The sequence below is a fragment of the Lates calcarifer genome, linkage group LG9 (assembly GCF_001640805.2).
Source record: "Lates calcarifer isolate ASB-BC8 linkage group LG9, TLL_Latcal_v3, whole genome shotgun sequence".
Classification (NCBI taxonomy): domain Eukaryota; kingdom Metazoa; phylum Chordata; class Actinopteri; family Centropomidae; genus Lates; species Lates calcarifer.
Genome location: NC_066841.1, coordinates 15,781,846 through 15,809,692, shown reverse-complemented (window position 1 = coordinate 15,809,692; position 27,847 = coordinate 15,781,846). Strand labels below are relative to the sequence as shown.

The window sequence follows — 27,847 nt, the reverse complement described above, 5'->3', positions numbered from 1 at the left end:
AATTTTCGAGCTGTCTCACAACCTATATGCTCCCTTTAAATCCAGTTCAGAGCCAGAGTATTTGTTTTGTTTTGCTTTTAAATCAAGCCAAGAGTTTTGAAGGGATGGTCTTAAAACAGCTTTAGTAATTATTTTTGAATGAGCAGTATCCTCACTATTGAAAAGTAAAATCATTTGTAACAAGTGATTGATGGATATGTACAGCACAAAGCATCAAATCTCTCTGACTTCCGGAGGCGTTTGATTCGTTGCGAATGACATCAGCTGCGGAGTGAGTTTGCGAAAAAAAAAAAAAAGCCCCGGCGCCCTCTTCTCTCCCCGGTTACCGAATATGACACAATGTCTGCTGGTATAAAAAGCTAGGGCCACTCCTATCAGGCCTCCACTTGTATGTCTGGAGACCACTCCGGTGCTCTGCAGCGAATAAAGGGAGGAGGCTGCTGTTGGGATCCTGCCTTTGCACGGGAGAGACAGAGACAGAGACAGAGAGAGACCAGAGAGGAGAGAGGATGGCCACCCTGGTAGAATCTGCAGAAATGGAGACTTTAGGCGGTCAAAGCCACACCGGGGCATCTCCGACATCCTCCAGCCCCTCGCAGCACTTCAACGACAGCAAATTTTACCTGCTGGTGGTCATCGGGGAGATCGTAACGGAGGATCACCTAAAGTGTGCCATTGCGGACATAGAGAAAGGTAAGATGGAGCTTTGGGAGGTGGGTGTAGGCCACCGAGAGCTGAACTTGTCATCTTGATAACAACTTGAACAGAGATGTATATCTCTGAAGTTCGTCTTAAAGCTTTACAAGCCATGTAAGCTGGATGCACCTGTTTGTGATGTTCAACTTTACGCACGATGCGATAATGCGAATTACGCATATTAATGAGTAATTAACAATATCTGAAGCGATTTATTTATTTATTTGGACAACCATGATAATTCGATGTGATGTTGTTCAGCTGTTCATAATAGCACTACTGAACAGCCCCTCCCAGTAACACCGCCACCAGCCATCGCCAAATAGTGACACTTCCCACATCTTTTCTCCCACAAGTACCCTCTCTGCCACCCACCCGCTTTTGTTTAGGAACAGTTTAGCTCATTATAATTGTCTTTTTTTCCCTTGTCATATTAATACCATCAGGCCCAATTGTTGTGATCCACACACGTGGGCCAGATCCTCTAATAAAGCTGACAACAGTGATTCAGCATTAAATCCGGTCTATGCGTCAACAGTGCATCGCATGGCATTTCTTTGGCTCCAATGCAGCTGCGTTTTTCTTCCGCGGCACCATGCCAGGCTTTATTCAGGTGCGTCAGGCTTTTGTTTTGTGGAGAGCGGAGTGTCCCACGCATCAACTCACAGCCAGGAAGAGACAATAAGGTTATAGGTTTCTCACTGTTTGTGTTGTTGTGGGGGGAAAAGAATGTCTCCCCCGATATAGCGGAATAAATCAGCTTTGTGTTTTGAGACTAGAATGATTATGATTACGCTGTAGTCATGAATAAAGTCCCCGTCCATCCTGTGGAAACACATCTCCATCATCATCATCATCATTATCATCCCGCATCCAGCTCTCTCATCCCACACCGGCTGGTGGGCGTGGCTCGGTCCGCACTGCGGTCCCTACGGCAAGCCACAAGGACCGATCTTCAAAGTGAGCAGGGCGTTTTAGAAATGCCACAGCTGCTGTAGTGCCTCCATGGCCTTAGGTGCACTGTTTGTGTATGTGAGAGAGAGGAGAGGGGCGACGAGAGTATGGCGCAGTTACAGTGTCGGTGTAACATGAAGTACATTTTACAGGCAGAAGGAAAGCTTCTAAAGTGGGAATTTGGAGTGATGTTTTTCCTTCAGTTTGTGACTCTGACAAAAACAAGCGCAAATCAGCTCTGACATTTATTGGTTAGTGTTTAAAGTGTTTGCTTCCTATTCAATTGAACTAACATTCATAGATTATTGCTTGGCCCTAAATAAGCCAAATCATTCAAAGCCAGATGATTCAAATCATTATGTAATATGTATTATTTGCACCACACTGTATGAGCTTCCACTGCAAATGGTTCAATTTATGTCAAATTAGATGTTGTTTATTCTATAAAATGTATTTAATTTTGTTTTCATTTTCTATTTTCATTCATCAGAATTATTCTGTATTATGATATGCATTATACATGTAATATTATTCTTGTTCATTCTGTAGTTTATTGATTGGACAAAGAAAGAAAGTACTATTTTTTTTCTGCTGTTAATTAGTCATTAGTGCCACACCCTTTGTTTTATGTTTAGACCAACTATTGCAGAAATGAAATAAAATGTCTACCTTTAATGTGTTATTAACCTCAGAGGTAACAACTTGTTTAAAGTCTTTTTCTTTCTCTTACCACTTCATGTCATCATCTAACTTTGCAAAGGCTGCCATTAGGCCTCCATTCTGGAGAGAGGATGATGCCACCATGACTCAGCTCAGTGCAGGCTAACAGTGCCAGGGCTATAGATATTTCCTATTATAGATTTTGTTTCTCATGCCAAACCACTATCAAGTCTATACATGTTTACTCTGAGATTTTCCAGTGAACATGAGGTAAAGGATCAGTGAAATCGATGTGTGGGTGAGGGTTAGACTTTTCACATTTATTGCCAAGTCCTCTATGCAGTGTCTGCTGCGTGTATTGATTCATCGGAACTAACATATTTTTTTCTTCACTGGTGTCTTTCCTTCCCCTTGCTCTCTTTTATTTTCTCTCGTTGATTTTGTGTTTGTTTGTTTATGTTGCAGGGATCCGCTCATGGGACACCAACCTTATCGACTGCAACCTCGACCAGGAACTGAAGCTGTTTGTCTCTAGACACTCAGCTCGTTTCTCCGCAGATGTCAGAGGTAAACTGGAAATAAAAGACATTTTCACTGATAATTTCAAACCAGCAGTCTGATTAACGCCTTAATATGTTTCTAATAGCCTCAACTGCATCCTGCACAAAACCTGAGATACACTCTTTCCTAGTGATGGAAGAGGTATGAAGATCATTTACTTAAACGCACAGTATTCAGTTTCTGCTGCTGTGGGGACTCTCAGTCAAAACAATAACAAAAGATGTAGTTTAATGACATCATGAAGTAGTTAGGATTTGTTTGGTGTCAATCATTCAAGATGTTTTTACCAGCGGTTGAATTATCCACAGAGGTCTTTTCCTCTCCAAAACAAACAGACCAGGTGACTAAATCCAGTAAAAACACAGAATAAAGCAGTTTCACATTAAAAATTAATGTTTCTCCAACAGTGTTCAGTGGAGCTGAGCTGTTACTAACATTTGGTCAGCATATTTCTCTGATAACTTACGTCTGATAACTAAAATCCTTCATCCAGCTAAAATATACAGTTACAGATGACTAAGATCAAAAAAGTGTAGCATAAAAATGTGGCTTAAAACTGGATAAAAATTCCACAACACTGACGCATGCAAAAAGGGATATGACCACACTGACAGATGACCAAATGAAACAGAATCTGTAATTTTGATCAGAGTAATAACCTTGATAACAGATTAAAATTACAGATTTCTCCAGGTTTGAAAATTGCTAGAAACATTTGGAATACTATAAGTAGGGTAAGTAAGTAGTAATATAAATAAATAAATATTTAACATAGGTCTAGTTGACTGCATAAAAAATGACACATTATACCTTTAAGTGAAAGTAAAACCTGCAACAAGATAAAAATACACGTCATGCATTCAGCATCTTACTTAAGTGAAAGTACATATGTATTAATAGCCAAATGTAATAGTTATAAGTGTTCACTATGTGCATTGTGCAGCAGAATTTTTGCTGTGGTTAGTTGAGGTGATTTTGATATTATAGAGCGGTAGGTTAATCTGCAAAAATCTTCAAATCTATAACTTAATCCTTAAAAAACATTTTCACCTTTTTTTTTTTTTTTTACAGGATAGTTTTTAATCCAAAATGTTCTAGAAATGAGTTTGTAATGAAACAAGATAAAATAAGGCAGAAAAATTTTGATATTTGAAAATATTGAAATTTTATATTTTTCACTGTTAATGTGAAACTAAATTGAAATACATAATCTGCAAAATATACCAAATAACAAGTTTCAGAAAATGTAGTAAAGTACAAGTGCAATATAGTAGAAGTATAAAGTAGTGACAAGTGTTAATACTCATGTAAATGAATTACCTCTACTATACTTATGTGCATAACTTGAGTAAATGTACTTAGTTACATTCCACCATTGCACTTCTCAGCAGTGTATACTGTCATATCACAGTCAGCTGTTACTTCTCTGCAGTGTACTAAGCAGAGGGGTTTTATTACCTATCCTTGGATATGCCCTCTCAGCATTTTGTTGCATGGTGCTTTTATATAGCTGTATCATTTGCAAGGTGAAGGAGTGGCTCCATAAAGATGGAACAGATCCAGTGTGTCAGGACATGTGGTCTGTCTGTGAGCTGTATGGCCTTGACGGTCAGCAGCAGTTAAAGCCTCTGCTTGGCTCTGCTCCATATTGAATATGACCAGCAGGGTTTCATGCTTCACAATAGTTTGATGCAGCAGACAACTGCTGCTGCAGACTAAATCATCTGATTTACTTTAATCCATTAATATTCCTGTACAAAATCTGAGAACTGGCCTTACAGAAGTGAAATACTCTTGAGAGAGACGTAAAACATGGTGATTTATCTATGATAGCACTCGCAGGGACTCCAAATCCCCACTCCCTTTCATCCTACCTTGTTTGTACCATTTTCCCATCCTCCATTCTTCTCTCCCTGTTCTTCCTCCTGTGTGCTGTTGCCTTGCAACCCAGTACTAGATGCGCAGTTGATTTGGGAGTAATTAGCAGTGTAGAATCCCCAGTGGCAAGTGTCTGTCCATGAAAATAAAGAAGGGAGGAGAATAGAGAGGGTGAGGGGAATGGCTGGAAAAGAAAGAGGATGAGTGAAAGGCAAACAAGGGAGCGAGGGAGGAAGGTCAGTGAGGTAGGAAAGTGGAAAACATACAGTAGCTTAGAAGAAAGAATATGATGTAGATAGATGTGAGAGGTAAAAAAAAAAAAAAAAAAAGCAAAAACAGTAGAGGAACAATATTACAGAAATTTTAAGTTCATTTAAGTGACACATTGTGGTTATATGCTGGAATTTCTAGGGGCAATGACTTCCCAAAGTCTTTACAGAGATTTCAGGAATTCACTGGTCTGTAGTGATATTGGTAAGCAGATTTTGTTATAATTGGATAGATTTAGACTTGCTGATTCCCCCTATTTTCAGCCTTTATGCTAAGCTAAGCTAACCAGCTGCTAACTGTATCGTTATATTGAGTGGAAAGATATGAGACTCTGGTATTAATCTGCTCATCTGTCAGCAAGAAAGAGAAAAAGCACATATCCCAAAATGTGAAACTATTCCGTTAAGTTTGTGAATGACTCCAATCAGAAAATAACTCTGTATTTCAAGATTAAGGTGGTTGATCAGTAAGCTCATCTGCTGACCTTTATGAGGTATAACTTCAATATTAGCTCAATACAGTATATTTATATGCTGAGGTGAGGGCACAGTGCTTACAGGAAAACACAAACCAGCAGGTGGTACAGCAACAAAGGAGGATGAATGTAATTATCTGTCTGTTTGATAGATGGCTTACCATCCATCACACTATGTTATTGCAGAGGAAGTCTAGACCCCACAGAAAGGACGAGGATGAAGGGGGGAAAAAGGGGCCAGGCAGGAGACTCCCAGTGTGTCCCTGATGGATATATGACACTTCCGGTTATGTATAGATTTCCCAGCACTCCATGTTCAGTGCCAACAGCACTGAAGCCTAAAAGGCAACTGGAGAGTTAAAAGGCCATTTCTAAACCACAAAACCATTCAAGACCCTTGCTTATGAGACTGTTGAAGACAACACTGCTGCTCATGATCAATAGTAATTAAGAATTATGTTGACTCTCTTGAATAAATTTGCCAGAGATAAAGATCCTCCCAATATACAAATAAATAAATACAAAGATGCATTTCCCCACATATATTAATAGCTGGAAGTACAGGGAAAGAAAGTGATTATTGTCTTTTTCCTACCATGTTGTCATTCAGTTTGACAGGATAATTCCTAAAAATAAAGAATATGAGGGAGTTTAAAGCTGAATGTTATTGATAGGAATCAATACTATGACACAGGTGATTGACTGTTCTGTGAGTCAGCAGGTCTGACAGCAGTCGCAGTGCCATTAGCTCCAAGTCCAGACATGTTATGTATGCTAGTTCCCTTTTTAATCCAGTTGTGTGGGGACACCAGAACAAGTGACATTGAAAACTGTGCTCAGGGAGGCCCCATCTTTGCTGCTGAAAGTCACCAGGGTCAATTTTTCTGTTGTGGTGGAAAAGCAAATGACAGGAAGGAGAAAGGTGCTGACACGCACAGGGGACCCACCTGAGGAGATAAAATTATAATCCTGATGTGCAAGGGATTTTTTTGATGCGAAAGGAAGGAGGCACTGAATTTAGTTGTTCCACTGATCTATTTTTGGTGTGGTGCCATCCACATTGATGTTCCCCTGTCTGGTTCAGTCTGTGGCTGGCAGGCTATACCAGTCTTGCACTTTCTATCCAGCCAGAAGGAGAATGCTCAGTGATGCATGTCACATTACCTCGCCTCCCGCTGAGACAGAGCTGCACTGGGCACTAAGGATTTTTATATCGATCAAGATAATTGTCAGGGTCAAGCAAGCTCCAGTGCACAATCTGTCATTTTTTTGACGAGTGAGCTTAGGCACACAGCAATTTGGGGGGGAAGGGGGCTGATAGTGGTGGTGATGGTGGCTTCCTTGTGCTTCACCAGTCCTTAACATGTTAGGACTACTTTCTGTTTTATCACACAAAAGGCCAGGAGGCAGGGCGTTACCCACAGAGAGACACAAAGAAAAACAGGATGCCTCTCTATTACATTAGGCAATTGCAGATATGGCTTATGTACTGTAGCACAAGCAGGATGAACAATAGACATCATGATTGATTGCGCTCTCATTTCACAGACCACTGAAAACTGTTACCTCTGTCTCTTGTTCGTAGAAGAGCTCTGGTCATCACTTTAAGACTGCTGCCTCTTGAGAACAAAGATCATTGAAGCTGGTTTCTAGTAGAGTCAACTGGGATTGTAATGATGCTGGTGTTAGTCTGACAAAAATCTCTACTTCACAGCTAATAAAAGGTGCATGCGTGTGTAGGCTATTGTGAAGACCAAAAATGTACCAAAAGTCAAATCAAGGGATATTATCTTGGTTTTCATCAGGTAGAACACCAAGTAAATCACAAACAGTATGTAACAGTAACACTTCTGGACCTTGAGGGGATTACGAAAACAAACAAACAAAAAACACAAATCGAATCTGAAATAAAACTTTTACTACTGCCTGTGTCGATGCAAAAAAAATACAAAACTACAGCCATAATAGCAACTGTATGGCTTGACTTGATAATATTAACATGCTGATTTTTAACAGATTGTTTACCATGTTCACCATCTTAGTTTAGCTTGTTAACATGCTAGGATTTGCTAATTAGCACCAACAATGTAAAACTTATGCTGAATGTCATTGGTTCTGCATTAGGGAAAAAAAACAAAGTTTTGAACATACTGATATTTAGGCTTAATGATGGCTCTGGTGGAAAATTAAAGGGATTACCAAAGTGATTACAATTCACCATGACAGGAGCATGAATGCCTGTGCCAAATTTCATGAAATTCCATCCAAAAGTTGTTGAGACATTTTGCTCAAAGCCATAAGTGTCAACCTGCTGGTGGAACTATGGATCCATCAAGTAGATGTCAAGATATTTCTCAGGATGAGTGTGTGGCACTGTCAGAAGATGAAGAGGGCTTCATCTTCTGGGAATCATGACTGTCTGAACACAATTTCATATCAGTCCATTCAAGAGAGGTCACAAAATATATCACAAAAAAATCTGAAATGTCAACTTGATGGTGGCACTAAATGAAAAGCCAGGGGATTGCCAAAGTCAGATGTGTTCATCCTCTGGGAATCAAGAATATATCAAATTTCATGGCTTTTTACTGTAAGCTAAAAAATATCAGCCACCACTTGATTCCCTCAGGTGTCTGCTGGTTCTTTTTAATCCAGTCACATTGACTTATAGTTTGCAATAGCTTGTTCATTTATGTGAACTAATTTTCATTTTACTGATATAAATGAAACTCATGAAATTATGATATTCACTTGAAAAGAGACAACAAGATCATGAAACATTTTGATTCAAAAAAGTAGCTATTTCGCAATTTAAATATCTGTCAAGATATTGAATTTATCCAAAAGCTCAAAATTAAAGTCACACCAGGAATATTTTTCCCTCCAGACCACTGGCTTCATAAAACAAATGGAGTGCAATATCAGAACTGCTACAGGGTTTACAAGTGCCTGGGAAATAACTAAACCCAGAGTCATTATTTCTACCTTCACTGAACTCCCCAGATTATTAAGAGACTAATAGTCATATACTGCAGAGAAGCAACTTCACTATGAACAGTGAGTGAAAGGGTTTTTCCATATGGAGTGACAGCCCTTTGGGAGGAAGCAGCAGGGTTAATGGCAATGCGCTCCATGATGAGAATCTGCTATATGAAATATGTATGGAGGAATCGGCCCAGCAGTCAAATAACTGCTGCAGTATCACATCTCTAGGGACGAGACACAGTCTGCCTTCGATAGTATGCTTCTGAATTTAAAGCTCATATTCCAACACCTTGCTGCCCTCTCAACCTCACAGGGAACATTCCTGTTTGTCTAATTTTCACCATTCTAGTGGCAGGATTTCCTTTGCTTTCACCAAAGGAATTTGATCTACATTAGCAAAATAAAACCTTTTGTCATTTGCCTCTAGGAGAATTCATTGATTTGTCTATTGAAAAAGAAATGAGATAACAAGGAGAAGAAACAAAGACGCATTGTGTGAGTGACACCTGATGTGTTAGGGTGAATAATAATGCTGGAGATACCCTGTGTGTCATGTCTCATCAGCTGGGTCAGAGAATAACCCCCTAACACACACACACAGAAACACACACTGTGGGATTAAAGTCATTATCATAATCAATCATCCAAAACCTAGGATGACTGATTATAAGCCTGTCACACCTCAGTGTTCTGTGTAACAGCTCTGTCTCATGGCAGACTAAACCATTTTTAGTCCCCTTCATACAAAGACCAAACAATTATTGGATCTGTATTGTTTGTCATTTGATAGCAACTCAGTCTAACTACAGGAGTCAAGTAGAGGTTTAACGATCAGTTGATGAATTGATTAGCTGACTGTCAGAAAATCAGTCAGACAATGAATATGCTATAATTTAATCATTTTAAAATAATTTCAGCTTTTCTAAGCAAAACTAGGGATAAATCCCCTTCTATCTTGCTAGATGATGCTTTATGACAAATAATTATTGGGGAGGAATTTAATCCAGAAACAGCTTTTAACTGCTGAGGCAGTGAGATTCAGGGTATTTCGGAGATGTATACTTCCATCCCTAGAGATTTCATCCATCTTAGTGATAAAGAGCTCTACTCTGCAGAGACCATTAACATTTACACAGCCATACTGGAACTGCCAGATCGTCTTTGTTTGATGAATTAGTTGATAAATCTGTTGAGCCCTGCCCTTTATAAGAATTAGAGGAGTCACGATTTATAAGGACTTTGTAATCAGTGTTTAATCTCATTATGATGGAAACAACTGTGAGGATTACATTGGTTGAAAGTCATAGTAGAAGAACAGGCATAAAGCATAATGATTTTGCTTTTGGTGGTTGGACTTTGATACAAAATAGCAAAGAGCAACATGTCCCAACTGACCAGTCAAGACACAGAATTAGTTCTTTTACATCAATAGAAGATGACTATTCAGTGCAATCATGTTACAGGGAGAGACTTGTTGTGGTTAAATGTTTTCAAGCACATTATGACACATTTTCTGCAGTTTATATGGACTAGGGCTGTAACTGATGATTATTAATTGAGGTGTATAAAGTCTCAGAAAATACTGAATACTGCCTTTGCACTTCCCTGATCCTCAAGATGATGTCTGAGGTACTTTTGGGTTTTTGTGAGAAAAATGACATACATTATCAATTATGAAAATAGTTGCTGATTTTAATTTATTGTACTTAACTTGTGAAAGGGAAACAATATAACATACAGGCATTAAATTAAAAACAATCATGTGGTATGATAGATTTATGTGACTATGATTTTTTTTTTTTTTTTTTCATTTATCAGTAACTATTTCTATTTTGTTTTGCAGGGCAGAGAATTCTTCACCATAAAAGTAATGTCCTGGAAACTGTGGTACTTATTAACCCTTCAGATGAAGCAGTCAGTACTGAGGTAAAATTAACTATAATTGTTGTTGACAATCAGTCATATTGCTATAACCTCCTCCTTATTCTTTCTGTAACCAGGTATTCATCATCTATACTCTATACTTACAGCATGAAAGGGATTATTATTCAGCCTTGTCCACTGTCCACTGTGTTTGGCCAATTAGTCAATTGTGTTGTATGAACTGCTGTTTGTTACTGTTGGAATTTAAAGAAGTAGGAACAATTAGAAGCTCAAGGGACAAGACTAACATCTCATTTACAACTAGAATAACAAGTGCAGGATCTTCCCCTTTGTTAATACAGTGAAGCTTTTGCAGTATTTTGATGGGAAGAAAGAAATAGGAGGCACAGGAGCACAGATGACACAGATGATTTTCTCCTGTGTCACCGCTCCTTTTCAATGTTGCCTCAACCCCCTGGCCATGTCTGCAGTCAAACTGTGCATTAATAATATCTCACAGCACAGCAGGATTGACCTGGCCAGCCGCCCAGAACAGCTGATGTTGCTGAAGTAGGAAAAAAAGAGAGGGAGAGGGAGAGAGACAGAGGGATGAAAGGAAACTTAGCAGAATGGACAGCAAGTTAACAAGTCAGTTAATTAGCTAATAGTGTGTTGTGAAACTGGTGACATTTTTAAAACATTAAATCATTAAGCTGATTGCTGCAGCAGTAAGGATTTGTATTTCCTGCCTGTGTGGCCAGTATTATTATTGTCTAATATTCTTTTTCCTTGTAAAGCATTTGCAAGAAACAAATGACTAGTTTTTTTTCCAAGGGTCACGAAATGGTTTTCTCATTATTTCATTCACACCTATGCCCATCTGCTTTCAATGCTATCACAGAAAACTGTATAATTTTCCTCTTTTAATTTTTCCAGGTTCGTTTGATGATCTCAGACACTGCCAGACACAAGCTTCTGGTTCTCTCAGGGCAATGCTCTGAAAACACTGGTGAACTGATTCTTCAGTCTGGATCCTTTTCTTTCTTCAATTTCATAGACATATTCACTGACCAAGAGGTGAGCAAATACATACATACATAATAAGTACACAGATGACCTATAACATACAAGATAAACCATTAATTATTGCAAGTTGTACAACCCTTTATGGGTTTTTTGAGTACATTTTAAAAATCCATGGTGGTTTATCTCCCAAAAAGCATTACATTCTAGCACAGCATAATAGGCTTAAGAATTACTGGCACATAGATATAGCATGTACACATACTGAAGTTGTGATTGCAGAGCATTATTCATTTCATTTGATTGATTCTAGTCAATATAGAATTTAAAGCCACTTAATTTCTGTCATGCCTAGATTGGTGAATTGCTCAGCACTATTCACCCAGCAAACAAAGCCAACCTTACACTCTTCTGCCCTGAACAAGGAGACTGGAAAAACTCCAACTTGGACAAACACAACCTGCAGGACTTCATTAACATGAAACTAAACTCCACTCTCATTCTCCCTGAAATGGAGGGCCTCTCAGAATTCACTGAGTATTTGTCTGAATCAGTAGAGATCCCATCTCCTTTTGACATGTTAGAACCACCAACCTCAGGTGGATTCCTCAAACTCTCCAAACCCTGCTGTTACATTTTCCCTGGTGGCCACGGTGACTCTGCCCTCTTTGCTGTAAATGGCTTCAACATGCTCATCAACGGTGGCTCAGACAGGAGATCATGCTTCTGGAAGCTGGTGAGACATCTTGACCGAGTGGACTCCATCCTCCTGACCCACATCGGTGACGACAACCTGCCAGGCATCAATAGCATGCTGCAGAGGAAGATTGCAGAGCTTGAGGAGGAACAGTCACAGGGTTCGACGGCTAACAGCGACTGGGTGAAGAACATGATTTCTCCAGATATTGGTGTTGTGTTTGTGAATCTTCCAGAAAACCTGGATAACCCTGAACCCAATTACAGAGTGCGGAGGAATGTTGAGGAGGCAGCGTTCACTCAGCAGTTCCTTACCAAGCTAAATTTGAGGATAGAGCCTTTGCAAAGGCCTGTTGGAAACACTATAGAGCCAATCATACTTTTTCAGAAAATGGGTGTTGGGAAGCTTGAGATGTATGTGCTTAATCCATCAAAGAATAGCAAGGAGATGCAGCACTTTATGAAGCAGTGGACAGGTAGTGAAAAAGACACTGCTTCCATTCTGCTGCCAAATGGCAAAGAATCTGAGTTCCCTGTCTCTTACCTGACTTCTGTCTCTTCACTTGTTGTATGGCACCCTGCAAATCCCTCAGATAAGGTTGTGCGTGTTCTCTTTCCTGGAAATGCCACCCAGCATCACATCTTTGAAGGTTTAGAAAAGCTAAAGCACTTGGACTTCTTGAAGCAGCCAGTTGTCACTCAAAAATCAATGTCTCCTAGCATGCCGTCAACACCGACACTAAAGCAAGCTAAGATGAAACACAGAACAGACAGCAAAGAGAGCCTGAAGTCTACCCCAAAACCATCACCAATCAAGAGCATCAGGAAGGATTCAAAGGAGGAAGCACCAGAAAAGGCAAAGGCAGATGCTGAATCAGCTCATGAAAAAACACAGAAGACAGAGAAAAAAGAAAAGGTCCCATTGAAAAAGGAAAAGGCAAAGGCACTTGAGAAAGAATCAAAAGCAAAGTCAGAGCAAACTGTGCAACATGCAACTCCAGAGAAAAAGAAATCTGAAATAAAACCTAAAGCTGAAAAGGAAAAGATTATTAAGAAAGAGACCAAGGTGTCCGTGGAAAAGAAAAAGGAGGTTAAAAAAGAAGTAGCAAAGAAAGGATGATATACACAAACAAGAAAGTAAAAAAGATGAAAAAGTAAAGAAAGAGGAGGCAAAGAAAGTTCTTAAAAAGGATGTCAGAAGAGATTCACCAATGAAGGAGAAGAAGGAAGAAAAGAAAGAACAAAAGAAAGATGTCAAAAGGCCCTCTAAAGACATTAAAAAGACCACTGAAGAAAAGAATCTTGCACCAAAACCAAAGCCCCTGAAAAAAGACGATGCCTCAAAGAAAGATGCAGGACTACCATCAAAGTTAAAGGAGAAAGGAAAGCCAAAGGTTACGAAAAAAGAGACAAAGGTGGATAGTGACAAAGTTGCAGCTAGTGCCCTTGCTGTTCCAGATGATCCAGAAGCAGTAAGATCTCTGATGTCCTCACCAGAGGACCTCACTAAGGACTTTGAGGAGCTCAGGGCTGAAGAGTTGGTGGAGGATGATGCGACGGTGCAGCAAAATCAAGAAGAAGAGCCTGCGATGATCCACCGTGAAGAAATGATACAGACCAAAGAGTCACCTGAGGCTTTAGAGTCTGTGGACGAAGGTATAACAACAACAGAGGCTGAAGGAGACAATGAAGTGACCCCAGATGAACAAGTTGTTAAGGGAAAACTCAACGGAAGTGCAAGCGAGAAGTTTGAGGACGAGGGCACTGTAATGGAGGAGACATCTGAGGGAGGAGATTATGAAGAGAAGGGAGAAACAGAGGAAGTTTATGAACCACCGAAAATGGAATTAGAAGAAGATAAGCTTACTCCAAGTGAAGATGAACACCAAGACAGACATGATGAAGTCAAACCAGGGGACAGTCTTGAAGATGATGATATTACTAATAAAAATTTAGAACACCTCATAAGTGAAAGACAAACAGAGAAACAGAATCTGTTTGTATCTGCCACACCCAAAGTGTCCTCACCTGTTTCTCCAGCTGCATCTATCCATGATGAAATGCTTCCAGTTGGCTTTGAGAGCTCAACAGCTTCAGATGATGAGAACCGAGATGAAGCCCCTGAGGATTACACCGTCACCTCTGGCTGCACTCAGTCCACCATTGAGATCTCCAGTGTGCCTACTCCCATGGATGAGATGTTGACTCCCAAGGACATCATGAGCGATGAAACCATCAATGATGAGACTGAATCTCCTCCACAGGATGGTGACAGGTTTGAGACATCAGCACCTGGAGAGTACGATAGGAAGAAGCTTTCTCCACTCCAGGATATGGTATGTTTAGATCGCTCTAAGAGTGAGGCCACAGAGGGCCAGGACTACAGCCACTCCTGCCTCCACAATATCTCCACCTTCATCACTAGAAGAAGATAAATTCTGTAAGGACTTTCCCTCTGCAGGGAAAGTTGAAGGGGTCACAGTTCAAGAGTCACATGAGAAGTATGATGAAGACACAGCTAGACTTAGTTCAACTTCTACTGCATCACCTCTTATTCGTTCTCCCTCAGTGGACCGCAAGGATACGATTGATTCTCCATCACTTTTTGCTGCTCCAATAGAACTGTCCACCACACTGACAGGGTGCACCAGAGCAACAGTAGATTCCTCCATCAGCCCAGATGACAAGACACTGGAAGGAGCTAACTCACCTCAGTCCTCTGGTCATACACCTTACTATCAGTCACCAGTAGATGAAAAAGTACCTCTACCTGTGTCAGAAGACAAAACAGAGGGTCCAATAATTGTGGAGGTCACAAGTGATAAAGAGGATTCCTCCAACAGAGTTACCCCAGAGCCTGATGAGCCAGAACAAGAAAGTTACTCCCCTGTAGAGAGGGTAATGTCGTCTCCAAAAAGCCCACCTCCAAGTGAACCTGATTCCCCAACAAAGAAGGAAAAGTCACCCTTTGATGTAGATCAGAAGAAAGCTGTAGAAATCAGCCATTCAGCCTTGTCCTCAGCACCAACAACCAAACATGAATCTGACACCAATCCCTTTACAGCTTTCAAAGAGGAGAGCAAAATGTCAATTTCAGAGGGTACCACATCAGACAAGTCAGGAACCCCTCTGGAGGAAGTGGTAGCAGAAGACACATTTTCACATTTAGCTTCCGCATCCACTGCATCCCTGGCCACCAGCTCCTTGCCAGAGCCAACTACTGACTCTCCTTCCCTTCATGCTGAGGTAGGATCTCCTCACTCAACAGAGGTAGATGACTCGCTGTCTGTCTCTGTGGTTCAGACCCCGACCACCTTCCACGAGGCTGAGGGCTCACCATCCAAGGAAGATAGCCCCAGGCCCATGTCTATCTCCCCAGACATCTCACCAAAGTCGAAAAGCAGAACCCAGATGCAGGACACAAAATCCCCAGAGCACTCTACCATGTCATTTGAGTTTGGTCAGGAGTCCCCTGACCACTCCTTAGCCCTGGACTTCAGTAAGCAATCCCCAGAACATCCATCTGTGGGAGGCAGCTCCCGTGCTACGGAGAATGGCCCAACTGAGGTTGACTATAGCCCCTCAGATGGAACAGATGCAAGGCCATCTGGAGAACCTAGCTCCACGGTGGAGAAGCCTTTGCTTTTTGAAGAAAGTGATTCAGTCCGTGCCACTTCTGCAACCCCATCAGATGCATCTCAGTCCACACCCTCTGTTACAACCCCATGCCAAATGACAGATATGCCGCATGCCGTTGCTGAGCAGACAGATAAGTCCCCAGTTACCCCTAAGGCATCCTCTCTCACCCACTCTCCCCATTCCAATGAGCCATCCCCAGTGCTGGGAGGTCCCCCGGCGAGAGACAGCACCAGCCCAATTTCACCATCTGTGGAGAGCATTTCAAATATATTTGACACTCAGCAGAAATACAACAAGTCACCCTCACCTCCCAAAGCTACTTCTCCATCAAGTTCCTTCACCTGTTCAAAAGAGGAGACACTTTCCCCACCAAAAGAGACTAATCCCTTTAAATGTGAGGATTCTACATTTGAGGCAAAATCCCCTGTGAGCCCCAAAGTTCCCTCCCCATCATATCTACCGCTCTCCTCTGATCTGTATGATTACAACTCTGCCTGTGGCTCCAAGGACCCAGACTCCACTAAGAGGAGCCCCCCTGCTCCATCAAAGACAGATGTTGATCTCTGTCTAGTCACCTCATGTGAATACCGTCACCCCAAGACAGAATTATCCCCATCTTTCATCAACCCCAACCCTCTAGAATACTTCATTAATGAAGAAAATGCCATGGATGAGGACAAGCCTCTGGCCAAGTTAGGGGGAGGGCCCCCACCCCCAGGGGGTAAGCTTTCTGCCAAGCAATGTGAGGAGACCCCCCCTACATCCATCAGTGAATCTGCCCCCTCCCAGACAGATTCAGATGTTCCACCAGGGACAGAAGAGTGCCCCTCCATTACAGCAGATGCTAACATTGACTCCGAAGATGACTCTGAGACTTTGCCTACTGACAGAACCCTGACCTACAGGCATGCCGATCCACCTCCGGTGGCTTTAAGGGACTCCGCTCCATCCTCAGGCCACCACGATGTCTGTATGGTGGACCCTGAGGCCCTCAAGGCTGAAGAAAACCTCAACAATGCTAACATAGATGCAGGAGAAAAGAAGAAGAAAAAACTCTCAAAAAAGTCCTCATCACCAGCCAGGAAGACTGGTCTATCAAAAGTCAAGGACACAAAGACTGCCTCTCCAAAGAAGAATGTCGGAGAGGGGAAAGATGCCAAAAATGCAACCAATACCTCTGCATCCAGGGGTGTGAAAAGTGCCACATCAGGTAAGTACAATGTACTCAATGTCATCATAAATAACACTGTACTACTTTATACTTATTTGAGAACTTATTTGAGAAAAGGTATACTTTTGCCTCTTTCAGGTACTGGCAGTGGCAAGGCACCTGGTGGATCATCTCTTCCCAACTGTCCACCCATGTACATGGATTTGGTTTACATCCCTAATCACTGCAGTGCCAAGAATGTGGATGCTGAGTTCTTTAAACGGGTGCGCTCCTCTTACTATGTGGTCAGTGGCAATGATCAGACAGCTCAGGAGCCTAGTAGGGCTGTCCTTGATGCTCTGCTGGAAGGAAAGGCCCAGTGGGGAAACAATATGCAGGTGAGTTTCAAGTATTAATCTGAGAGTTACACAGTATGTAATAATGTGATACTGCAAATGGACACAGAGCTCTATATGCATTTGGCATCTTCGGCCACCTTAATTTAAAGGTGTCTGAAGGGGTTGGATGTATAAAGATTATATTCAGTAGATGAACAAATTTTTCTGGCTTGGTTTGATTGGTTCTCTTTGGTCCTCTTTTCATCACTTTTGCATTTAGATGAAATTCTGGTTACACTACATTAATCTGAGATAGAATGCAGTATATAGCAGGACTGAGCAAGGAAAACAAATCAGAATATACCAGTGTCAAATTATGAACCAACCTTAAATTATGTTCCTACCATCAATCTGACAGACTTTAATAAATAACTTAAAGCATTTCCACTTCCCTGTGAGAACAATGCTGGTAAAACTACCGAGCTCTGCCTGCACACATCTTAATGTCATTTGTCAGTTAAATCTTCACAGCTAAAAAACAAAAAAATCATGTTCATTTATTTAAATTCAAGATGACACTACCATATGATGTGATGTGATATAACATTATGTGACATAACCTGATCATGAGGCATAAGGGAAGGAGCAGAAAGAGCATTTGTGTTTGAAAGGATGGTACTTGACATTTCTTAGTGCTTGAGCTCCTCCTCCCTCCTCTCTAATGTCAGGTCACTCTGATTCCAACCCATGACACTGATGTGATGAGGGAGTGGTACCAGGAGACCCACGACAAGCAGCAGGAGCTGAACATCATGGTCCTGGCCAGCAGCAGCACCGTTGTCATGCAGGACGAGTCCTTCCCGGCTTGTAAGATAGAGATGTAGGTCTGTTTTGTGAGAGATCTGTGGATCTGGAGGCCTAGTGACTGATAATGAGATGGATCATTACTTGTAGAGAACAACAAATCCATGTAGCATAAAACCTAAGCAGACACTTAAACACTTATATACTGAAATGATACTTCTTCTGTACTAAACCCTGAAAAATAAATATCTGCATTGACAACTAACACTAATAGAAATCTGCTTTGGGGGGCTCCATGCAAAAGACAATGTTTTCTATATAAAGTAATACATCCTTGACATCCTCAAGGTGTTATCTGATTTTTAGGTATAAATGGATTGTACTGGGAGGAAGTTAGAAACCAAAAAAAACAAAACAAAAAACAGCCTAGCCGTGATTGTCCAGTTATGCTAACTCTAGTACTCAAGTAATGATGCTGTTGTTTATGTACCGAGTTCTTCTGCATCCCCAGATCAAAATATATGAGAGCTTTTAATTATGTTAATGGCCTATGGTATACTTGTTATCCACACCAAAGGATAAAACAACATTGTCATTGCCTTAGGGAGTCAAAATGAATGTAAAAGAACTGGTGCAACTAGCAGAAGAGTAGGCAAACACTACACACTGGAGGTAATCCTTAAAAGGACTGTTAAATGGTTACACAGTTGACTGATGGTAAATATAAAATAACTTGAAGGGATACTCAACACATGATTAGCATTAATATGATGTCTGACTTCATATTCATCACTGGAGAGACAGAGTGCCCCTACCATTGTGAAAGTCAGCTGGGTTTTATTTGATTTAAGGTGGTTGTTTTTTTCCTCTCTTGTCTGGTTTATTTTGCTGCTGATTAATATTTATTTATTATGTTGAATTAAAATGATTCTGCGTGACTGTCCAGGTAGCTTTTTACATTGCGCAACAGAAAAGTTGCCTCAGAATGCTCTCCCTTGCCTTTGTCACATCTGTAAAATCGTATCATTTTCCACAATGTTAATGCTTTTTAGAGGGCTGCCTTTTATTTCAGATTGTCTGTTTTATTTACAGGTTTGAGAGTTATTTCAAAAAGAGAAAATCTGATCTTATTTGTATTACCTGTTTTTTATGTAATCATTGAGCTGTGGGGGAGCTAGCCTTTTCCCAATGTGAAGCTGGTGAAGCAGGATATTTTCATAAACCTTAAAATGTCTTGTTTTTCTAAAGCATTGTACTATAATTATAAATAGCTTTGTGGCTGATGGAATGGTTGAAAGATGTGCATGAGTTATGATATATTAGGATTTTTTTCTCTTCTTTTAATGGGGATTTTGCTCAGAACAACAGGGCTATATAGGCTAAATAAATAAATGTGAGGAGCATTTAATGATTTTTGCAAGTTGTGCCATGACATTGTATACTACAGTAACTCAAGCTGTTGCCTGTGGCACTGTATCACTGAAAAACTTGATTTTGGGTGCAGCACAGTGTAGATTTTCAGGTTGATGTGAGCATTTATGGAGGCTGAGAACTCCTTGTGACATTGGAGTTTCTCCTCTTTAGCCAGGATGAAAAGGAAACAGCCTCCAGTCGAGGCAAAGCCTTGAGAGGGGCAGCACACAGAGATGAGAGTGAGTGACTTGTGTGTTTTCAGATGAAAGTATGTAAAACTCAAACTAGACACTTTAAACACAACCGTGACACATACCAAACTAACTGTACAGAGGCCATAAATCAACAGGCCAGCTTCTGGAGAAATATTTAACAGATCAGCGCACGATGATTAAGAGGCTTTGGTAATTTGGGTTTTTAGATCAACTCACCAAACTCACCAGATATTTCTGAACTTATGTCAGGTGTTCATAATACCACTATAGACCACTTTTCCTGTAAGAGGAACCTCAAATCAACACCATGACCATACTGTCAATCAACAACAAACCTACAAACTCTGAACTGACATCTCTCTTGAACTGACATCTTTTCTCTGTCTTCTTTCTCTACACTTGCTCTATTTCTCTCTCTCTGTCTATTTCTCTCTGCCTTTTTCTCCTTATCTTTCTCTTGGGAGAACTTTAATAATGTTTGTCTGCAGCTGTGTGGTATATTTGTCTTGTGATCATGCATCCTCTCTCTGTCCTTTTTCCAAACTCATATATAACCTATAGCAATTAGTTTCAAGTGAGTATTCCTTAGAGCTTTCTAATGTTTGTGTGCAATATTTCCTCTACCCATATGATGAACCTGACATAAGAGGAACTACTACTAAAGAACAAACATTCAAAAACAACCACAATAAAATCTGTTGTGAAAAATATGGAATTGTGTCTGTCTTCTCCTAGCTATTTACAAATCCCAGTGGTGATATAGCATATTATAAAAGGCAGTGTGTTATTTATCAGTTAGTTATTAGTGGTCACTGAATCAACCATACTTTTTGTATGCTTTGTATAGTGGGTTCACCTGTCTCATTAAAACCTAAATCCATATATAGTACTATAGGTGCACAGTACAAAGATTATATGGCCTATGAATGCTAATTACAAACAGACATCCCTAACTGGTTACAAATACACTCCTCTTATAATGGTAGAGAACAGAACAGTGGCTGCCAAGTTAATGTCATGTGCTCACTGATGATTGGCTGTAAAGTGACAACGTGGCCCAGGAGGGAAGTAGTTCCTTTTGGCCTCCTTGGTGACAAGTATCCCTGAGTGCCAGGCAGGGGATTTATTGTCTCCACAGAAAGATAATGGCGATGGACAGAGACGATGGAAAGTACTGAAAAGTCCAACTGCGCTTCATGCGCAGTTGGACTTTCTGAATTTTCTTGATTAATTCCTGGGGTTAATTTGTCCTCCTGGGCAGCCACAACTCAGCAAGTATGGAACAACTCATTAAATGGAATATTATCATAATGCCTGACATGCACATCCTTTGTTGTGGGTAAAAGGAGGACACACCTGCATTGGCATAACATGTAAACTGGCTGTAGTCAGCACTAGCTAGCTTAAACCAAGGACTGTGCTGTGAAGCAGCAGTGATGAGCCACCACTACTGCTTCTAATGCAAAGAGAATGTGGTGAAAAAAAATACATGCAGCTCATGATAAATTAAAAGATCTAAAAATATATAAGGACATCTAGAATATGAAACATGTCAGAGGGATAAAATAATCATTTAAAGCATATTTAGCTCCTCCAGTATGCAGTCAACTGAAGGGTGTCACAGCTCAGACACCCCAGGGATACTGAATGAGGATGAATAGAGCAGAGCAGGGTAAGAGGACATGTCTCCTCATTTCAGCATCCTTTTGTTGTGCAGTGGGGGACCATGAGTCCACACGTTTGATGTCTCTCAGCAAGGGAACACTCAGCTGGTGAACCAGACTCTGAGAGCTGTTTCAGCAAATATACTTCACACTAGTAAGAGGAAAGCTTTTCTGTTCCACTCTATATAGTATTTCATTATCATACACAAGTTATGCAAATGAGAGAGCACCCGTAGTACTATTTATCCACACCCAACATGCAGCCACAGGCATTTATGATTTAGAAGAAAATCAGTCGCAGTGAATAGGCATGCATATAAATGTATGTCATAAGTCTTGCAAAAGATTGGAAGCTAACCTATTTAATTGTCTTTCAAGGACAGTGCCTTCATAACTGTGGCACACAGGCTGACACAGTAATCAGGACCAGCTGTTTTTTTTTTTCTGTGCCAAAACTGTTTCAGCAGGGACATTTATTAATGATGATGGGATACCCCAGGCACTTTCCAAAACCAAAAGGAAGGGCACACAGGGATAAATCAAAGAGGATGTAAGAGCTACTATCTGTCGGCAGAACCTGGATGTTTGTCAGGGGAAATCAGATTCTGAGTGCTAAAATAGACCGCCTACAAACAGTATTGCATTATCTGAGCAACTCGACAGGAGCTGCCGCCACATTAAACTCTCAACCTGTGGCTACAGATGAGCTATATGTAGGAAAAACTGTTTTTAAATTCATGCAAATATACATATGCAGAGAGAAAGAGAGGGGAAGAGAGAGAGAGAGAGATCCTCAGAGACACATACACCTTGCAGGATACCATAAATTATCCAAGGCCCTGTGTCTGATTGGCTGAGCAAGCAATCTCAGCTGGATGGGCTGAGATCTTGTTGCCAAGGCAACAATGGGGAACCTCCCTGTCCCAGCCCTATTTTCTCTGTGTGAGATAGTCTGTCTTAGGAGTTAATTTAAGAGGCACCTTAATCATTGGAATGAATTTTTTACAACATACTTACACCTTACTCCAAAAGGCTGCAGGTTTAGCAATTATGTTTCCACAGATGTCTGCTCACAGCCTGTAGTGGTAACTCACATCTTACCATTAAATCCTGTGTCGACACATGCACACTGTAGATTTGTCTTTTTGAATTTCATTGATCAAGATTTGAGTTTCTCTGACACAATAAAACAAAACATTAAGTACATCTACAAGGAGTCAAGAGAAATCTAAAAGTATTTTGAGTGTACGACCTTCACAGAAAAAATGCAGCAGCACTCTTGTCTAAGGATGTAAGTCCTTGGTTATGTAATGCTGTGTAGGTCAGTGGGTACAATAACTCATGGCAGGGTTTAGCTCTCACTGAGGCCACCCATACTAAAGTAGAGGAATGAATGTAACTTACTTTAAATAACGTTTGCTTACATGTCTTTCAACATAACATTTGGATCAAATACAATGGCAGTGCTCTGTGTTTCTGAACAGTTTGGCCTCAGTCACATAATGAGTGGCCTTTTCATATGAAATTGCTTATACTCATTCACACTACTTTTAGCCAGATACACCAGGCTAAAACTAATGCAAGTAATACAAGACTTCTGCAATTTAGTGGTGTTTTGGCTGTTGTATTTGTAAACACAATCCCATCTGTTCAGACAGAAAAATGTGTAACAGCTCCAGAGCTGAAGCAATTAGTTGACTGATTGATTGATTAGTCAAGTGTCACACAATTAATCAGCAGCTATTGTTATAATCAAGAACAAAAATTTCTGCCTTAAAAAAAAACCAAAAAAAAAACATGCCAACTTTGATCCATGAGAAATCATGGGGACCTTTGACAGGTGTCTGACATTTTATTGACTAATGATTATTTGACCAATTCAACAAAATTATCAACATATTCCTGAGGGACTTGATTAGTATCTGAGGGACTCTACTCAATCTCTGCATCCTTTTCCTTTCCAATATAAATGAAAATACAATGAATACAATTTATTATATACAGTTTATTGTTCGTTTGTATCACTAATTTTATTACAAATGTTAGAGACAAATACGGTAATGATGACTAATGCTGCCAAAAGTAGGCCACATTTCTGCCCCACACACTTATAATGCATTATTATTATTATTATTATTATTATTATTATTGTTGTTGTTGTTGTTGTTGTTGTTGTTATACACATTAAACATTCACAGTGAGCGCCACACTTATTATCAGACATGTTTAAAGTGCAGTGTAACGGCACCACCTGCAGGTTAAAAGGTGAACACCTGATTATCAGCTGTGTTGCTCAGAAATAAAATGCTTATCAAATGTCAGCCGAAGAAAACATTAGAAACATCAACAAAAATCAGCTTTGGGTAACTGAGTAAAAACAAATGACGATAACACTAAGAGAATATAGACTTAAAACTTCTTGTACTCCTGTACGGGCTCATAGGTCGCTGCCATGTTGGACGATACCAACTGTAAACTGCGAATTATACATTGTAAAAGTAAACAGCTAGACGGGATATCTTGCTCTGCACTGGCACTCTATAAAATATTAATAATAGGGTCCCAGTAGATTTTAAAACGTGGTCAACTATTCCGGCCAGCAACTGGCGTTTTAAACTTCTTTAATATCTTCAAAAACATCCCCTTTGTTTTCATTGCTATGGTAGAGTCAGTGGGCACTATGGCGCTGGGGAGACTTAGTAAATGCTATCGGTCGTTACTACGTGAACCCGTTAAAGGGGCATTTTTAGGTAGTTTACAGCCAGGATGGATTGAAAGATGTATCGGAGGTAAGGCAAATAAAATTCCTTAACTTATGTCCTGTCTGAAACACACATGTCAATTGAAACTTCCTGGTTTACAGACAGAGAAGCTACATTAGCATCTTGGTATTAACCCACATGTGCACAAGGGTACTGTAATGTTACAATAATTGTGCAATAATTAGAGAATAATAATGGAGATCTTTACTACTTTCTGTTAATTGTCAGACCCACTGATAATGAAAATAATTGTTGTTGCAGCCTCACACTCCAACAATGAATTACTACCACTTGGCCTAGGTTTTCTGTTTGCCCATTACAGGACACAGAAAAAAAATTGACTGAACACAACTCTGAAATACATTCACTCAGCATAAACACTCATGGTCTTAAAACAGAATCTCTGTTTAAGACAAAAGGGAGGATCTGGCGTAGTTGATATTCACTGATATGTAAATGAAATGTAATGATGATATCAAATGATATGTAATAAACCTGGGGATTTTGGGAGTCCCTGGACAGCTGCCCTCTTTGCCTGGGTGGTGATCCAGCCTTGTATCCAACAAGGCTAAGTCATGTTAAAATCAACTTAAGTTGATTTTTGTTTATTTTTGGTAGTTATTGGCTCAGTTGGGACATGGACTTGAAATGCTACCATCCTTATTTTGTACCACACAACACAGCTGCATTTTTTGTAGTTATTGATGTCTGAAAAACTTTTCTCTGCAGCTAAGAGGCATCTGTTGTCAGAGGATATTGTCAGACTTCAAGACTTTCAGCAAAGGAAGCTGGCTGTGGCTCACCTTGCCAGTGGTTCACAAGGTGAAGTAGTTCTTGTCACTGGCACTGAGCTGCAATAAATTGTGTCATGATGCACAAAGGTTTATGTTTTTATCTAATTTTACAGGAAATTATATTGAGCTATTCAGGGAGAAGCTACAAAGGAAAAATGAGCTGATACTGAAAAATGAGCTGAAGCTCCTCATTCACCTGTGCCAGTCTGCAGATGACATGGTGATAGCCAGAGATGCCATCTATAGGTATAGTACATCTTTGACAGATTTGTAACACACAGACAAGCCATGTAAGACCTTTCAAACACATCAGAAAGAAGGAAATGAGATTATACCCACTGCATGGAGCAAAAAATATGTCCTCTATGTGGCTTTGCCTTTCAGCATGTATCAAGTATCTTAATTCTTGATCCTTTCATTTTTACTCACAAGGTATCACGCAGAGAACCAAAACTTTGCATTTGGAGAGTTTAAGTTTGGTCCTCTCTTCATGAGACTGTGTTATGAGCTGGGTATGGAGGAAATGGCTGCTGCTACACTTCTAGATGAGGTAAAATATTACATCAGCCACTACTCTGGCTATTGACAAAGTGTGTTTGTTGTGTGAATTATATATAAATAATGACACTTTCTTGCACTTGTCTGAACAGAGAATGAAAGGATTTTTCAACGATGCAACATCCTTTAATATCACCATAGACATGCTGTTCACAAAAGGCTCTTATGAAAGTAAGTGACAGATTAACCTTAAAGTGTTTTTTTTTAATTTGTTCTCACATGTTAATAATATTCCAAATGTTAACTGGTGCAGGTGCTCTGGAGGTACTAAGAACCATGAGGAAAGAAGGTGTACCATTCAACAACGACACGCAGATACTGGCAGTTGGTACCTGCTACAAACTGGTAACTTTAAGATGATTTGATTTATAGTTTTAATAAGAGGGGAGTATGTATATTAGATGTATCGGGTGTTTGTTGTGAATTGATGTCCTGTTTTATGTCAGAACACAGCGGAGTCCTACAGGATCTGCACTGCTCTGATAGAGGAGCGACAGAGCAAAGGGCTCTCTATCCCCAGACATGCTTACTGCTTTGCTGTAGCATTAGCACTTAGGCAGGTTAGTTGAATCTTTTTCTACACTGATCATTCATGCAAAAAGATCCGGGGAGTATTTAAATATCATCAATAATCTGTTTTTTTTCTTTTATGTTCCAGAATGATGTCAAGAAAGCACAGTCATTGTATTCCCAAATTCTGAACACAGACAACAGATTATGCCAGAGTTTGAAAGTAAGGGCACATCATGTAACTGTGTTCTTTATCACTGTATGTATTCTTCATTTATTAATGTTTCTTTTATTGTGGTTTTAGGTTTTAATACTAGTGATGTCAGGAGCAGTGACAGATGCCATATCAACCCTGTCTGCAGCTGTGTTGCCTGATAGCCCTGTTTTTGTGAAAAAGACAGAATTTTCACAGGAGGTGGTGAGTTAAACGCCTGACTGCACAGATGCTACTTATACTTAAAATAAATGAGGATAGTGTAAAAAAAAATCCTGGCAGATGTTTGCAGAGTTTTAGTTGGAGATGTGACTTGAAATAGTTAATAGAAGCTACAGAGATGAATATATAAATGATTTTAGAACTTGCTGGGACAGAGTGGACTCAGTAGTCTCTCGTGACCTCTTTCACAGGTGGATTTGCTGTGTTTGCGGACTGAGGGCGGACCACACATGATGGAAGTGGAGCAGGTAGTGACTCAGCTCAAACAAGGCGGTCAGGTGACTCAGCAGACCCTCGACGTCATGCTGTGCCACACACCCAGAGGGAGGAGGAAAGCAGAGCCAATAATTGAGGAGGGGAGGATCAGCCGAAGGACTCTGAGGCCACTACGATCCACTCTGCTGTCAGAATGAGGAATCCTGCCACAAGTGTTAGAGCTGGTCACTTAAACACACGCTGATGACTTCATCTACCTCCCCTTAAACACAGACACAGTCATCCCTCTGCAGATTGAACTTTGGTCCCATTTATATTGCCGGCCTTATCCAACATTTGATGAATAAGGTAACAGTCCAAGTTTGTGCAGCAGGTATTTAAAAGTAAAAAAACTTCTAAATTGTTATGCATTTCCTTTCAAGGATCTTCTATGGATGATAGGGATGTCTTGTACATGAAAATGTAAATGAGTGATTAAAGACGAATCAGACCTTAAATAATGAAAAAAATATTCTTTGTTTTGATGTGTGGGGATGGAGGAAAAATCAGGTTTGTTTTGCCCACCCACTCACACAGAAAACCTAATATAAATATCAACTTCGTTTATTAAGCTGACAACCATGCATATTTGATATATCCAGTTCCCACTGTATTATCTCACTGGCACCCACCAGTTTGTGCCTCTCATATATTACCATTTCATTTGAGTCACAGAGCTGAGCATCCTTCTTTCCAAAAATAAAAACCTGGTGTTCTTTGAAAAACCCAGAAGGTTGTTTAACAGCACTTACCACAGCCCTGAAGGTTTTTTCAGAATCAACACTGACTACTCTACCTAGAAACAAAAAATATCCTGTCTGCTTCACGCATTTTTAAGTTGCTCCACTGTTTCCTTATTGAGATGAATATGGTTGTCAGAAATTACATATATGTTCTTAATTTGTATGACATGGAACCAAGTTTTATTATCAGTCATATTTGTTTTTATAGGTGTCACATTACATATACATTTTTATACAAAATAACATGTTCCGACATGTTCTTGTATTATACAAAATAAGCAAGGAGATAGGTAATTTTCAGCTATCTTTATAGGAAAGGGCATAGTTGGAGCTTAGGAGACAGGTTTGAAATCTGTTTAATTGTGCAATGAACAGAATATTATCAGCCAGATGGTCAGAGTCTGGAAGAAATCTGGAAATACCTTCAGATGGAAATGTGCATTTGCACAATAGATATTTGATCTAATTTATGGCAGGACCGAATATGGCTTGATGGAAGATAAAT

General features: G+C 40.1%; 2 protein-coding genes across 2 annotated transcripts; both read left to right on the top strand.

Annotated features, from left to right (window-relative positions):
* Window positions 1-263: 263 nt before the first annotated feature.
* map1b (microtubule-associated protein 1B) lies at window positions 264-20,330 on the top strand. The gene is given in 9 exon segments (XM_018662335.2): window positions 264-693; window positions 2,776-2,877; window positions 10,323-10,405; window positions 11,279-11,419; window positions 11,721-13,187; window positions 13,189-14,454; window positions 14,456-16,910; window positions 17,010-17,248; window positions 17,917-20,330. Coding segments are annotated over 9 exon segments (6,093 nt in total). The 5' UTR covers window positions 264-509; the 3' UTR covers window positions 18,073-20,330.
* A 2,993-nt stretch (window positions 20,331-23,323) lies between these two features.
* ptcd2 (pentatricopeptide repeat domain 2) lies at window positions 23,324-27,069 on the top strand. The gene is made up of 11 exons (XM_018662336.2): window positions 23,324-23,341; window positions 23,854-24,073; window positions 24,776-24,868; window positions 24,954-25,086; window positions 25,273-25,390; window positions 25,491-25,569; window positions 25,652-25,743; window positions 25,845-25,958; window positions 26,057-26,131; window positions 26,213-26,326; window positions 26,536-27,069. The coding sequence occupies exons 1-11, from the start codon at window positions 23,324-23,326 to the stop codon at window positions 26,755-26,757; spliced, it is 1,278 nt and encodes a 425-aa protein (XP_018517852.2). The 3' UTR covers window positions 26,758-27,069.
* The last annotated feature ends 778 nt before the right edge of the window (window positions 27,070-27,847 follow it).

Excerpts from the sequence above, each read along its gene's own strand:
- ptcd2 (XM_018662336.2), top strand. Across the intron at positions 24,074-24,775 it reads GATTGAAAGATGTATCGGAG|CTAAGAGGCATCTGTTGTCA; the intron begins GTAAGGCAAATA and ends TTTTCTCTGCAG. Across the intron at positions 26,327-26,535 it reads CAGAATTTTCACAGGAGGTG|GTGGATTTGCTGTGTTTGCG; the intron begins GTGAGTTAAACG and ends CCTCTTTCACAG.